We start from the raw sequence: 15,165 nt of genomic DNA on the forward strand, positions 1-15,165 counted from the left end.
TTGTAAAGATGCATTAGATTTGAAACATTCATCTCAATAGTTATTCATTTCAGAGTCCAATTTAAATATTGGATATAAAATGATTCTACATATCCTTATTATAAATAGCTACATTTTGTTAGTGATGTCTCCAAACAGCATTACATACTGACTGAACACTTAAGATTTCAAAGCATTACTTATTGAAGCTATTAGGGAGACAAGTTAGTTGCTCAGCAACTCAATGCCTTCTTTCCCAGCTAATGATGGTTTAAAACAGGTCAGTTTAGTTTTAAAACAGGAATGGGGCAATTTAAAAAGTATCTATATTGCAGAGTTAATCCCAGTTAAAATCAGGGAAGTTTAAATATCTTAATACTCTGCAATTGAGTCTTTTCCTCAACCAACTCAACATACAGCTCAAACCTGTACATTTATATAATTAAATATTCAGAATTCAATATTTAAAATTACACTTCCAGCTCAGATAGACAAGACTAATGCAGAATTTACCCCAAAATGTACTGCTGCAAACAAGATAAAGTCAGATTGCTGCAGAAAATAAACTTCCACCAACTCTAGGACAAACTCAAGCAAATTTAATTTTTTTACATAACGAAGCCATAGTCCAGTACTAACCCCTCGCCAGTGAGCGCACAGCAGGCTTGGATATGCCATGGATGATCTTTGATCGAAGTTAGTGTTAGAAATTTGGAAATTTCAGCTGCTGACATAGAGTTCTTCATGTCTTGTTTATTGGCAAATACCAGCACAGCTGCCTTCCGCAGGTCCTAGAATAAAACATGCCATTGTTACAAATCCTTCAGAACAAATACCAGCAGAGGACAGATCACCCAAACTAGCACTAGCAAACATTTCAAGTATAACACTAACGTAGGTTCAACGTTTGTATCTCAAGTACGCTCAATGAGCTGATCCTTTTAAACAAAAAGGAAGGTGTCTGAGCTGGTCTCCAAGACCAACATCCGGCAAAGACATGAAATATACGCAATATGGGACAGGTATCTTCTGGCTGTCTAAAAGCCTAAATAAGGATTATAATTGGTGCAGGCTTGGTGCGCTGAAGGGTCTGTTTGTGTGCTGTCCTGAACGGTGTTGCAATTGCATTTTAACCAAAGGTCTTAAAAACCAACCGAAACAGACTTGTAGACGTGCTGAATCTAGGACTTCAGTGGAGAAAGCATGCACTTTAGCTCTAGATAAGTGTGGAGTTGGAGGAACATAGCAGGCCAGGCAGAATCAGAGCAGCAGGAAAGCTGACATTTCAGATTGAGACCCTTCTTCAGAAATGGGGGAGGGGAAGGGGACTCTGAAACCAGTAAGGGGGGGCAGTGAGAGCAGGCAGAGTGTGGAGTAGACAGGTGGGAGAGAAGACAGACAGATCAATGAGGCAGGGATCGGGGGTGGGGAGCTCATCTTCAGATGAGGCAGAGGTCGGGAGAATTTGAAGCTAGTAAAGTCCACATTGAGACCATTGGGCTGTGGGGTTCCAAGGCAGAATGAGGTGCTGTTCCTTCAGTTTCTGGGTGGCATCGCTGTGACACTGGAGGCGGCCCAGGATGGACATGTCGTCCAGGGAGCAGGAGGGCAAGTTGAAGTGGTTCACAACCGAGAGGTGTTGTTTATCGTGAACCGAACATAGGTGTTCCACAAAGCGATCGTCCAAGTAAAATTTTACTTAACTCCGAAGGACCTAACAGAGCTTCACATGTTTGGGACTTATCTGAGAAACAGCTGGCCAAGGTTTTCAAGTAAGGGCGATCTGAAACTGGCTATTTAGCCCTACCCGTCCATGCTAGCATTGATGTTCCATTCGAGCCTGCTCCAGTCTTCCCACATCCAACTTAATGACATTTCCTTCTCACTCATGGTTGTGGGGCTCCCTCTGAAATGCACCTATATTACTCACTCAAACCACTCCTTGTGCTAGCAAGTCTCATTTCAGCACTCCTGGTGTGATGACCACTATGTTTCGTTATTCTTGGACTGAGGACCAAAATAGGAAAAGCATACTGCTTTGAATTAAGGAATTAATTGACAGTTGTATTGCCACTCCTACTTTGGTCAGGCAGGGAGTGAAGGTTCTGGTGTACTTGGCATTGTGGGTGCGTGTTCAGGCAGCTTTGGGAGGATGGCTACTGACTGGGTTTTACCAATCAGGTCCAGTTATGTGGGTCTGAAGTGATCAGCATGGCAACTGATGTGTACCTGGTCCATGGTCAGGTAGCCAGCTCAGAGGATATAGAAGCAGAAAGCTTCTAGGCTAAACAGACTGCATCTCTGCCCTTGCAGAGAAAAGTAACAAAGATCCACAAGATAGTGATAATAGCTCACTTGGAATTTGCCCATAAGTCACTACCTCTAATGAGTGACTGAGACTGAACAGTCCTGGGTCTGCAGTGAAGAACTAAAGGGCACCATATTGAATCCTGCTGACTGGTGCTATTGAACAGTTCGGCTTTCCCTTGACAGGTATATTTTTATCTAGGGCTCTCTGCATGTGTCTAGACTTCAGGAGGGACAGTGACAAGTTGATAACTTGATTTTTGATTACCTGTAGTTAGAAGCAGTATTTGTAATAGACAAAAAGGGTTTTCCATTATCCAGAGTTCATCAGAATGAAAAAAGTGGGGGGATTGAGTAATTTGATTAAATCTTTAATCCTTCAACAAACCCTGGTAATAATACAGCTCAAATATCAACAGATTTTCTAAAAGAGGGCTGTAGCACTGGGTAATTTTACATTGGATTTTTGGTAACATCTGTAATGTTAGTATCTCGTTTCTCTATTCTCCAGAAGTACAACTTTCAACTCAGTATGCACTCAAGGAAACTAGCTGTTTCTCCCCCATTTAACAGATAGAGACAATTAATGCTAGTTGACAATGATTTTCACTAAGGTGTGCGCCTAATGTCCTTAATCACCCTCCTACCTACCCCATATTCTTAGTTTCAATGGTCCACTGACATCTAACTATTCCATGGCCACAGTCCGAGGTTTATGGCACAGAAGATGGCCCTTTGGTCCATCAAGTCTACACTTGTCAAAAACCACCTAACTTTTTTTTAAAGCACTTAAGAATCCAACAAAACCACATCAGGTTCCGTTCCTGACTGGATATCCACAGGAAACATTCCAAGCTAATTGTCTGATCCAATTCAAAACTGTTGCCATGATAGGACCCCACAGTCCAGTACATTTCCTGTGCCACTGCTCAAAACCCAGTATTTCTTGGAGTTTATGCCCCATTAAGGGAAGTCACTCCTTACCCAAGGCACCAAAACCAGCTGTGGCATGAGTAAACAAATCAGTCAGTCAATCTGACACATGCATGAAACTAAATTAGCAAAAGTTGGCATCCAAGGTTCATCACATTTCAACTCGAGTTATTGGTCAGGGGCAAGAAAATAAAGTTCTTTCATAGTCATACATAACTTACAATCTCCACCCATTAGTGATTGAACCCAACTTTCCTATGACTACTAAAATCAGTCCACCCAGATACAGGAACAACTGAGACTCAATCTGAGACAATATTGACAAATAGATGAAGATTATGTAAGATTCTATACTCCAAACATCACTTTAGCAGTGAACTCCTTATCCACTGCCAGTGTATCCAAAAATAAGATTGCTTCTAGCAAACTGTACCTCGTGTGCCAGCATTTTGTACAGCTCCTCTTTTGTAATTGTCAACCGTTCTCTGTCTGTGCTGTCCACAACTAGAATGACGAACTGAAAATAAAAAAGAAGTTACCCATGATGAATACAAATCAACTCTGAATCATTTATTATTAGCTTCTTGGATAATTTGGTTGTCATTGCCATGTCCTCAGTATTTATCTGAATAAGTGGAGGTATTTACTGATGGTATTTCAACTCTCCTTCGCTATTTGGTTTCTTTATAAATGCTTTCATTCTCACTGGATAGAGAGACCAGGCAGCACAGATTCCGGAGCTATGCACATCTCCACACCAAGTCAGCACAGCAGAAACGTACAGGAAACATGGGGCAGCAGTGGCTCAGTGGTTAGCACTCCAGCCTCAGTGCCAGGGACCCAGGTTCAATTCCAGCCTCAGGCAACTGTGTGGGGAGTGTGCACATTCTTCCCGCGTCTGTGTGGGTTTCCTCCAGGTGCTCAGATTTCCTCCCACAATCCAAAGGTGTGCAGGCTAGGTGGATTGGCTATGCTAAATTGTCCATAGCGTTCAGGGGTGAGTGGGTTATGGGGGAATGGGTCTGGGTGGCATGTTAAGGGTGCGATGTGGACTCATTGGACCGAAGGAGCTGTTTCCACACTAGGTAATCTAAACTAAGCTAAGCTATCTAAAGGGACAGAAAGAGGGAAAAAAAAGAGGCCCACTGAAGTGTTATTCTACCAAGCAATCCAGTAGCAGCAAGGAGAGTGCCAAATATTATACTAAACCCAGCTCTGTTTGTTTCAAGTCAAAGACAATTACAGGCAGATTCAAATTAGGACTTTACTGTAATTCATAACAAATTTGTGCTGCATTAATCTGAAACAAAGTTCACTATCAGATTGTCCTCTGGTACAGTTTCAGCCACATACCACAATGTGATATTGGGACGGTTTTAGCAGCAATTAGTAATTTAAGAAATCACCTGTTTGTGGTACAACATTAAAGCAGTTTAAGTGTGATAAAGTAGTTCTGGCAATGCTGACTAACTGCAGTTAAGCAATTAGTTGTGTCAAAATAATTTAAACAGCAATTTTGACTGGTGAGGTTGCAATCTCTTCACTGCAGATTTGCTGACCTGGTGCAAAGACAGTGGAATTTCACAATAGTACTTCTAGTAGGGCAGGACAGGAGAAAATGGCAAGAATGCTACATGCCATTTGTTTCTTTTCCAACCTGAAGATGGATTTGGCAGCTTCATGGAAGTTTAAATGATCAGATTTGATTGTTGTGTCAGCACTGCAATATCTGGATCGTGCCAAAGATTAGGCAATGCCAGCTGCAATACAAACTTCATTGAGTGGAGTTTACTATAAACACAAGCTCTCTGAACAGGGTGCCTGATCACTCCATCTGTTTGCCTTCTCCTGTTTTACAAATACAAAGCCAGAAACTTTAAACAGCAGTCAACTAGACACTAATTTGACCTTAGTCACCCATTCACACTGAAGTGTACAATGGTACAGTTAAAAACAAAGCACATCTCCAGCAGGGAAGCTAGAAGCAGGTTCGAGTAGAACATGAAAGGTCATCAGCACATTGGAAATTGTGAAGCTGTAAGGAATTGGAATAAAGTTGGAAATACTGTTTCCACTGACAGAAAAGGACAAAAATTAAAAGAACTGTGGGAAAGTGTGCTTTTTAATGTGGAATGTATAGACAAAAACATGGGACATAAATTTAGCTTCTGAAAGGCAACCAGATGGCTACTTGAAAGGCAAGTGTTCTCAGTGCTGTACATGAAGATGGAGGGTGGCAGTCAGTCAAACACCAGGGAAACAGACCTTTCAGTCCAACTAGTCCATGCCAAACATGATCACAAACTAAACTAGTTCTACCTGTCTGCTCCTGACCCATAGCCCTCCAAACATTCCCTATTCATGTGCTTAGCCAAATGGTTTAAATGTTGTAATCATGCCCACATCCTCCACCTCTTTGCCCAGTCTTTAGGATTCCCATGTGACCTGCTGTAACAAGACTATATCACAACCTGGTTTGTAGATGTGCTCTTTAGTCCCTTTGAGACAGTCCCAAAGCTATTGGTGTTTTTGAGCATTATATTCTTCAAAGTTGAATGCCATTCTTTTGCTAATGCCACTTCAATTCAGGGCAATTTTGTCAAAAGTAGAACATCTGTTATTTGTGCAATATTTTGCAAAATGTCTCCCATTAGCTACTGAGAACATGGTGATTGCAAAATGTAAATTAAAGTGGAACTCATTTTAAGGTGAGTGGTAAATGCAGATGATTTTCTAGACCAATGAACTGCCAACCATCAAGTTCAAAATGCTTCAATTTTCCTTTATGTGTTGCTTTCCATTCAGGCTAATTGCTCCATCTGAATGGGCATTAGACCAGTTCATTGATGTAATTTCAATCCATAATTATGTAATAAAATATTGCAATTTTCCACTGGCAGTTGGACTCAATAGGAATGAAACCTGTCAAGGGAACTGGATCCCCTTGGACCAAATGAGTGAATTGGGGAAGCAACAGTTGGTTTATTGCAGTTCTATTGCTCTTCTGGAAGAAAGCTGCTTGCCTTTAGGAACTGTCCAGCAACCCAAGTAGATATTCGCATTTAAATGGTGTAGTGCTCCTATATGGAGGGGCAATGTAAGATCCAGGAGATCATTGCATCAGGGGCTTACAGCTGACTTATAAACACCTCCCAAATTGGTATTAAAACAGAGTCCAAATAAACTGGTTTGTACCTCCATGTTGGCCAGGTAGATGCAAACTGAGGATTGAACCTATCAAAGTTGTTTTGACCCACAAGTGTTTGAGAAACAGCAGACTTGAATGCCCAATATCCAGTGCAACAGCACCATTTTAAGGCATTTATTCATGCACATTTCATTGAATCATTAAAACCACTGAATAATATTAAAAGGCTACAACAGTCCTATAGCAAGAACTACCAATGCTGGAGGAACACAGCAGGACAGGCAGAGTAGCAGGAATGTTGATGTTTTGGGTCAGAACGCTTCTTCACAAAGTGGTTCTCTGAAGGGTCCCAACCTAAAACGTCAACTTTCCTGCTCCTCTGATGCTGGCCAGCCTGCTGCGTTCCTCCTGCTCCACACTTGTCTAGGGTTAATGACAGTTGACTTTTTCCTAGGATGGAGACGTTAAGGCTGGGGGGGGGGGGAGAGAAGAGAAGGAAGCATTTTTTGGGAGAGATTTCCAATTCAATTCCTGAATACAGTCATTCCCAAGACTGGTCTCTGCCAGCTATTTTGTCATTAATTCTGTGGGGTTGTGAATCACAAGTCATTGCTTTCCAAACTATGGTCAGGTCAGCTACAGTGTGCATAAGGAAACCTCCTGAAGTGCTGCTTAAAAAAGTGAACTGAATCATTAGTGCTGTTGCAGATTGTTTGATAGCTTTGTCAATTTTATTTGCCTGAATTGATGAGATACAAAACCCTTAGAGGACTCAGTTCAATATCTAAACATTGGTCATTCAATAAAGTTAGGGGACTTGAGATAAGGGAGGAAGGAGCTCTTGGGGAAATTTCAAAACATCGGCTGGAGTCATTCTGCTCACACCCCCGGGTGGCAGAGTTAAACATGTTGAATACAATGTTTCTCATTTTACTTGCTGTTCTTTAGAATCATTAATAATTTGGAGTGGAGGCAAGGCAGAAAATGCATCTGTAAGGGCCGGTCTGATGAAGCAATTCTGTGAGAAAGTGAACAGCATGAGTGTAGTGCACACCAACACCTCTAACCATCATGGAAAGAAGCTTAGCTTTGTGACATTTTAAGTTTAAAATACTTCACACTTCAATTTGACACTCAGTGCCCAGTCAGCACCAAGAAAACTGTTACAAATTACTGAAGACTCAATCTGATTCAGAGATATCAACTCAAAAAACTCCCAGCATCAGGCCAGAGTCATAGAATAAAAAAGTACATCCTCACAATGTATTTGCAGGTAACACAGGCTGAATACAACAGATGGTGATGGCAATGAGTAGGGAAAATAGAAGGGAATGTGTAGATAAATGGTTACTCAATGTAAAGAGATAGATATGGGAGTCATTTACTCGGATTAAACACAGCATTACACGGATGGCAAAATTACTGCCTAGTACAGATTACTACCTACTTAGTACACAAAATTTCAGGGAATTGACCCTGTTCATGTTCACAGGGTGTTCCTTGCCTGCAGAGTTTAGAGCATGATGTCAGTCAGATGTAATTATCTGATCCAGAAGACATAGCAACAGATAGGTTGATTTTGGACTAACATGAGAAGAAACTTCCTCAAAAAGTCTGAGCACCTTTGGAATTCCCTATTCCAGAGGACTGTGGATGCTCAGTTACTGAGCTAATGATAATTGCTTGGATGCTAAGATAAGATTATGGAGGTGACATGGGAAGGCCTGGTGGAGCAGGCATGGGCTGAATGGCTTATGCATCCTTCTGTCAGTTCTGGACTCTCAAAGCTGGACAACTATTTCCAGTTAAAGACATTTTATCTAAAATCATAACTAACCATGGCAGCCAGTCCCTCAAACCTGTTAAGGGTAGATGTGCAAGGTTGTTTCCCTCACGGGGAGTGTCTTGGGCCAGAAGGTACTATCTCAGAATAAAGGATTGCAGCTTTCAGAAAGAGTTGAGGCAAAATTTCTTGAGTGAACATGTGAAATCCTAACCACAGAGGCGGTCAAGACTGGCTTGTGAAATACATGCAAGGCAGAGATAGACAATTAAATCAACATGGGAATGAAGGGTTGAGGGAAAGACAGGAAAGCAGAGAGTGGAGGGTTAATGACATCAGCTAGGACCTCATTGAATGCAGACTCAGTGGGCTGAAGGACCTATTCTGTTGCTACGTCTTCTGGATCGGATATTTACATCATAGTTAAGTTTCCTCCACTTAATCAAATCCTTCAAGTCATCTTTCAAATTATTGTGAATCATCTAGTTTAACCTGGATAATCAATTTGGTGGATCAAGTACTACTGTCCAAGCCTAGCAGGTCCTTCCCAAAACATGGTAATTAGAACTCGATCTAGCTCCCTGGAAATGGTCACATCAAAACTTTGTATAATCACATACCTCAGTGTTTGTATAATAAGTGCTCCATGTTGAACGAAGCATGTCTTGGCCACCGATGTCCCACATTAGGAAATGAGTGTTTTTCACGACTATTTCTTCCACATTGCTGCCAATTGTGGGTGATGTGTGGACCACCTCATTCATTAGGCTGGGAACAAATTAAACAGAAGGGTTATAATTCTATTGGCACAACATCCATTACACCCCAATCACAACGATCAGGTTCCAAAATTTAGTAAAATATTCTCTTCACCCAAGAGAAAGCATCACTTTCAAGCTCAGGATCGCATGATTCCATAGCAAGTTATTTTCCAGCTAGTTACCTGGCAGGCAATTAGCAACTGGTTCAAAGCTCTCAATCCATTAAACAATGTCAGAAAATTTAACATTCCTGCTCTCACTAAAGCAAGATCAACATCAAAACATTGATCTTTATTAATGATTTTGTTTTGGAAAGAGCAGAAATTGTCCAAATGAAGCATGCAACTTCAACTTAAGTTAAAACCATTTCGTTGGACTTATAGATATCATCCCTGAAAGGTCTGTATAAAAAGAATTAACGCTGTGAGCAATTGAGCAGTGCATATTGAAACTCAAGAAAAGGCAGGTAACATGAAATTAAATAACAGCACAGATCATCCTTTGGGATACAAGTAGCTTGTTAAAACTCATGTCATCGTGGCTTACAATTTTAAAGATCCTATAAAGTGGTCCAATAATCTGTTAGATCAGCATCTGAAGATTACTAGCATTACATTTGGTTAAACAACCAAAGCAGAAAATTGGACACATCAATTGTCTCTATTCAATTGCTACTGCTTTTCAATGTTCACTGTGCCATTCAGCCTGTAGTTACTGTGCAAATGCAATTTCTACAGAACTCTAAGCAAACTCTAGGTAAAAAAGCTTCTGGCAGGTCAGAAAGACTACACTGCTCCTGTGACACCTGAGCCTTAGGAATTGATGGATAAATTTCAGATACCAATCTGCATCGTACACAGATTTATGCAAACAGACAGATATTTAACAGCTCATTTCACTTACCGAACTAGGGGGTTGCAGATTTGACATTGATCAATATGGAAAAGCATCATGTTGCAGTTTAAAAGTTACCATCTACATGAGCAGCTTTATAAATTCATACTTCTGATTTCTTGGAGTAGTCAACTGCAAAAAGCAATTGCTACAAGCATGTACACAAATAAGAGGACTCATCACTGCCTCTGGGTCAGACGGTTTGGGTTTTAAGTCTCATCTGTGCCAAAAATGTCTCAACAGCTTGGTTCAAAATCCTGGGTCCAATTATTTTGATAACAGACTCATTTGTAGACATGTACTTCAAATTACAGATTTTGCATATTCTGTAGCAACAAATCTAGAAACCAACAAGATACAAAACGTGCTCACAATTGATAAAGGATGGTTGTTTTCCCAGCATTGTCCAGCCCAACAATGATAACTTTGTGCTCTAAAAGAGAAACAAAGAAACAAAACCAATGATTGTTTAACTTGAAACACATTAACTCCTGTCCTTACAAGTAAGATTTAGAATCCTTCTCCACACTAAGAATTACCAAGCAGCCTACAGTACCTGTTTATTTCTATATAACCCCATTAAGATATTTCAAACATTTAACACTTTCCAATGAACACTGATGTGCTCACATATGGCACATATGTATGGTGTGAAGCCAAATGTTCTCTTCCAGCAGCCTCTTTTCTAAGAGAAGAACAGTTGGAGAAACTCAGGTCTGGCAGCATCTGTGGAGAGAAAACAGTTAATGTTTTGGTCTAGTGACCCTTCAGAAGTTGAAGTGTTTTTCTAACTATTTCTGCTTTTGTTTCAGTGTTCTAACATCTGCAGTTTTTCATAAAAACCAAAATAACTGCTGTTGCTGTAAATCAGGAACAAGAACAAAGTTGTTGGAAAAGCTCAGCAGGTTTGGCAGCATCTGTGGAGGAGAAAACAAAGTTAATGTTTCAGGTCCGGTGACCCTTATCAGAACAGTTTCAGCAAGGGTCACCAGACCCAAAACATTAACTTTGTTTTCTCCGCCACAGATGCTGCCAAACCTGCTGAGCTTTTCCAGCAAATTCATTTTTGTACCTGCAGTTCTTTCTTTGCTTTTGTGAAATGGACTACAATCAACTGTATAATCTAAACTCAAATGTTGGGGAATTAGCACAGTTAGAAAATGCGATATTATTGGTACCAGATAGATACTGTTAATGAACTGCCAGCAGTATAGCCCTGCAATTAGAATAGAATCCCTAGTGTGGAAACAGGGCCTTTGGCCCAACAAGTCCACACTGAACCAGAGCATCCCACTCAGACCCAACCCACCTAATTTACATATCCTTGAAATCTACAGGCAATTTAACATGGCCAATCCACCTAACCTGCATATCTTTGGACAGGGAGGAAACTGGAACATCTGGGAGGAAACCCACACAGATGCAGGGAGAATGTGCAAATTCCACACACAGTTAGCCAAGAGTGGAATCGAACCTGCGTCCCTGGTGCTGAGAGACAACAGTGCTAGCCACTGAGCCAGCGTGCTGCACCTTTACCTGCCTCTTTTCACAGAAAGTACCTCAAAGCCAACATGCTATGGCCTAACTACTGATACTTTAAGAGGAAATGCCAAACCAAGACTCTGCCTGGTCAGATGGACACCATGAATTCTAGGCTTCACTGGCTGAACACTGGGACATGCTGCAAAATCACACTTTGTTTCTCAACAGCTCAACACTCCTGCAGTGCAACTGTGGGCCAACCTTTCCACACCACCCCTGATACCAGCTGCGTTGATGTGAATGAAATGTGAAAAGGCAAACAAAGAACTGCAGGAACAAAAACAAAGTTGCTGGAAAAGCTCAGGTCTGGCAGCATCTGTGGAGGAGAAAACAAAGTTAACGTTTTGGGTCTGGTGACCCTTCCTCAAACTGTTGAGGGTGGGTCACTGGACCCGAAACATTACTTTGTTTTCTCCTCCACAGATGCTGCCAGACCTGCTGAGCTTTTCCAGCAACTTTGTTGGTGTCACTAGATGGCTTTACCTAAAAAAGTGAACTAACTTTGTTCCCAAAAAGACAGGAAATCTATGCTTAGCAAACTGTCTCAACCCCCATTGATAATGGGAACTGCAGATGCTGGAGATAATTTGCAGTTTTATTTGGAACTTCGTCACCCACAATTCAGACTCACCTGGAATTAGTGAGCTGTTTAAAATTGCTAAAGGCAGCACAAGAATTTGAATTATAGTTGACAGGCTATGAGCCTGAAGGTGTCTGTCTGACTGCAATGATGCAAGATTTAGAGTCTTTAAACAACTACCCACCATGAGCCTGGGCTCTGGGGCTACAGGTGTTCTTTACAGCCTGTTGTGTGCACATGTGAGAGAGTGTGCAACTGAGCACAAGACTCAGTGCGCATGTGTGTGGACACAACTATTTTATATCATTACCCAGGGTTGTTGTTAAAAAGTTTAAATTGCTGCTATTTTTGTAGCACTACTCAGATGCAAGAGTCTGGACCTTTGAAGCCTGCAGCTCTAAGTTACTGGGAATTTTGGAAGGATTCCAATTGCATTTGCCCATTAGTTAGAAATTCTAGGCAGTTGGTCCATCACAGCCTAAGTGTTCCTGTTGAGCATCTTTCAGGAAAATGGAATGACCATCTCCCAATCAGAGGTTTAGGCCACTATCTCCAATCTGTTACTAAGTATTTGTAGGAAAACACCAAAACATTTGCGGTTGCTTCTTTTCAGCCTGAAATGGATGGTAGCTGCAGTTAAAACTAACATTCCTGAACTGAGCACAGCCCTATGCAGATTTTATTGTTGAATTTCATTTTACAAACTAATGAAATCAAGAATAAAAATGCAGGCAAAACTGTTGCTAGGTAACAAAAGCCACAACCACTGCTGTAACTATCACGTTTCCTTCACCTGGCACATTGACTGGGTTAGTTACAGACAATGCCACCAAATGGCATTGTAGCACTGAGCGTATTGAAATTAGAACAGCCGTTACACATTTGATTACAAAGTGTGGAGCTGGATGAACACAGCAGGTCAAGCAGCATCTCAGGAGCACAAAAGCTGACATTTTGGGCGTAAACCCTTCAGAAAGCTGCCTATTGTTCAGATCACACTTAAACAGCAACTTATCTTCCACCCATGTCTACTCCATTGCTCTTATTCAGGGACCTTGCTGCATATACTGTTCTGAAGTCAGTAGTAAGCCTTCCTCTCCTTACCACCGCCGCGCCCCCCCCCCCCCCCCCCCACCCCAGATACCTATCCACACCCAACACAGACAAGGCTACTTCTGGAACAGAGTGGGAGCTAAAACTAGACTTTTAAAAAAAAGAGTGCCACTTATTTGGGTTCCTGTCTTTGTCAACTTAGGTCTGACTAGAATCTTCAGATATCATGTGAGCCTAAACTTGCAATTAAAGCCCACTGTAAAAAGAGCAACTGGGACTCCATACAAAGGCACAATAGGGGACACCCATTCACAGCCTGAGTAACAATTGCACTTGGGAAGACTAACAGCAGTATCTTTATTAAAAGGCATCCCGATACCCACAGCATGCAACAACTGTGATAGCAGGCAACTGCCTAGGCTTGACAGCCTTTTCAACTGAAGTCAGTCATATTCCAGAGGCTCAAGGACAAAATTCTCAACTGATGCATCAGTGCTGCATTCAGAAGGTGCTGCCACCTTTTGGATGAACCAGGCCCTGTTTCACTGCTGAAAAGTGCTGCTGCATCTGTTGCCAGTGAAGGTGTGCTCCCCAGAGTTGAGGTCACTAATCAACATTGATAAAAGCTGATCATCTGGCATTAATGTTTCTGGAATTTTGCTACATACAAACTAGCTGCTGTACTTCAAGCTCCATACAGTGGCTGTAAAGGCTTTGATGTCCTGCAGTTATGAAAGAGTGAATATGAATTTAAATCTTTCCGTCCCCCATTGTAACAGAATGGAGTGAAATTACTATCGCAGTTCCCCTAAAAAGTCTGGTGTAGCAGCAGGATCAGAGTGGTGAACAATCAAAGCCATGAGGGCAGAGGGGAGGAAACACTCTGCGAAAGGTCAAGGTTTGAGGTTTCACGTTTCCAGGGGAGTGCTCACAGCTTTGCTGATTTTTTTTTAAGAGCCCAACTCTGCCATCTGTCACTGCAAACTGACTGCGAAACCCAGAGACCAGAGACGCTGGCTTGTTCCACAGCCCAGCTGGAGAATTCCACTTGGTCCTGCCGGCATTCAAACTGCAGCTGTCACCAACATGTACAGGCAGCTCAGACAAAACACCAGTGACAGCTCCGCACCTCCCCCAACCCTCCAAACATATGCCATGCATAACAAATAAAATTTGACCCTTGTCAGAAAAGTTGGCCAAAAAGGCAACAGCAGTTATAATTACTACCACTCACTGCATGTAGCTGAAAACAGCAACTTAGGTTTTACCCTTTGGGATCTTCAACACAAGTTTTGAAACAATGGAATGCATTTACATGGACTGCAATGGGCCCAAGGCAATGGCTCACCCACTATCCTCAAGTGGAACTAGGGATGGGCAATAAATGTTAGCATAGCCAGCAATGCCCCAGGTCCTGCAACAATTTGAAATTATTCACCAAAACAGGTTTCTTATTGGACAATGGGACCAGCCACATCAATACTGTAGCTATGAGCGCAGGTCAGAAGTTTAGAACCCTGCAGCAAGTAACAATTCCTGTCTTATGAAAGTCTGTCCAACATCTACCAGGGCACAAGTCCCAAGGTTAATACTATACTGTCCCCTTACCTGGAAGGGAACACCTGACACACACAAGAAACTTGACACCATACAGGTGGAAGTATTCCAGCTTTTTGCAAAACAGTTTCTGGGGATTGGTAGTAAAAAGGCATTCAAATAAATTGATCAGCCATGACCTTTTAGAAATGTTGGGGTAGACTTGACAGGCTGAATGGCCCACTCCTGTTGTCGAGGTCAGTAAGCTTAATGCTGCAATGCAGTTTGGTAGCAACATCTACAACTAGTCATGGTTAACATGTGCCAGGTGAAGGAAACAAAACAGTTAAGTGGTTTCTGTTAGCAAGCAACAGTTGCCTTTCTACGCTTCATTAGAGCTTGTAAATTAAATACAAAAATAAAGGCTGCACAGGGTTGCAATCATGAGCACAAGAAAACAAATCAAAATATTTTTGGTGAAATGTCAAATGTTAATGTCACTCCGTTAGAACTCTCAGCACAGCTGGTTTCTGCACTTTCCTGCTTTTAACCACCAGACTCTTGAATTGGTTACTTGTTTCTGCAACAGTACAAAATGTTAGTGATACTGATACTCCACCTAGAGAACAGTGTACAACTTTGATCCCCT

General features: G+C 41.6%; 1 protein-coding gene across 2 annotated transcripts in view; it reads right to left on the reverse strand.

The window, feature by feature from the left end:
- LOC125466235 (ADP-ribosylation factor-like protein 5B) overlaps nucleotides 1-15,165 on the reverse strand; it is a 31,811-nt gene that overhangs the window by 6,579 nt on the left and 10,067 nt on the right. The window contains exons 2-5 of one of the 2 annotated variants that reach the window (XM_048560501.2): nucleotides 10,178-10,238; nucleotides 8,771-8,918; nucleotides 3,653-3,736; nucleotides 619-770 (exon numbers count right to left, since the gene is read on the reverse strand). In XM_048560501.2, the coding sequence (XP_048416458.1) occupies nucleotides 619-770; nucleotides 3,653-3,736; nucleotides 8,771-8,918; nucleotides 10,178-10,238 (445 nt within the window). The remainder of the gene's footprint in view (nucleotides 1-618; nucleotides 771-3,652; nucleotides 3,737-8,770; nucleotides 8,919-10,177; nucleotides 10,239-15,165) is intronic. The other variant, XM_048560502.2, reaches the window with a different exon arrangement.

Source organism: Stegostoma tigrinum, chromosome 31, assembly GCF_030684315.1.
Source record: "Stegostoma tigrinum isolate sSteTig4 chromosome 31, sSteTig4.hap1, whole genome shotgun sequence".
Taxonomy (NCBI): domain Eukaryota; kingdom Metazoa; phylum Chordata; class Chondrichthyes; order Orectolobiformes; family Stegostomatidae; genus Stegostoma; species Stegostoma tigrinum.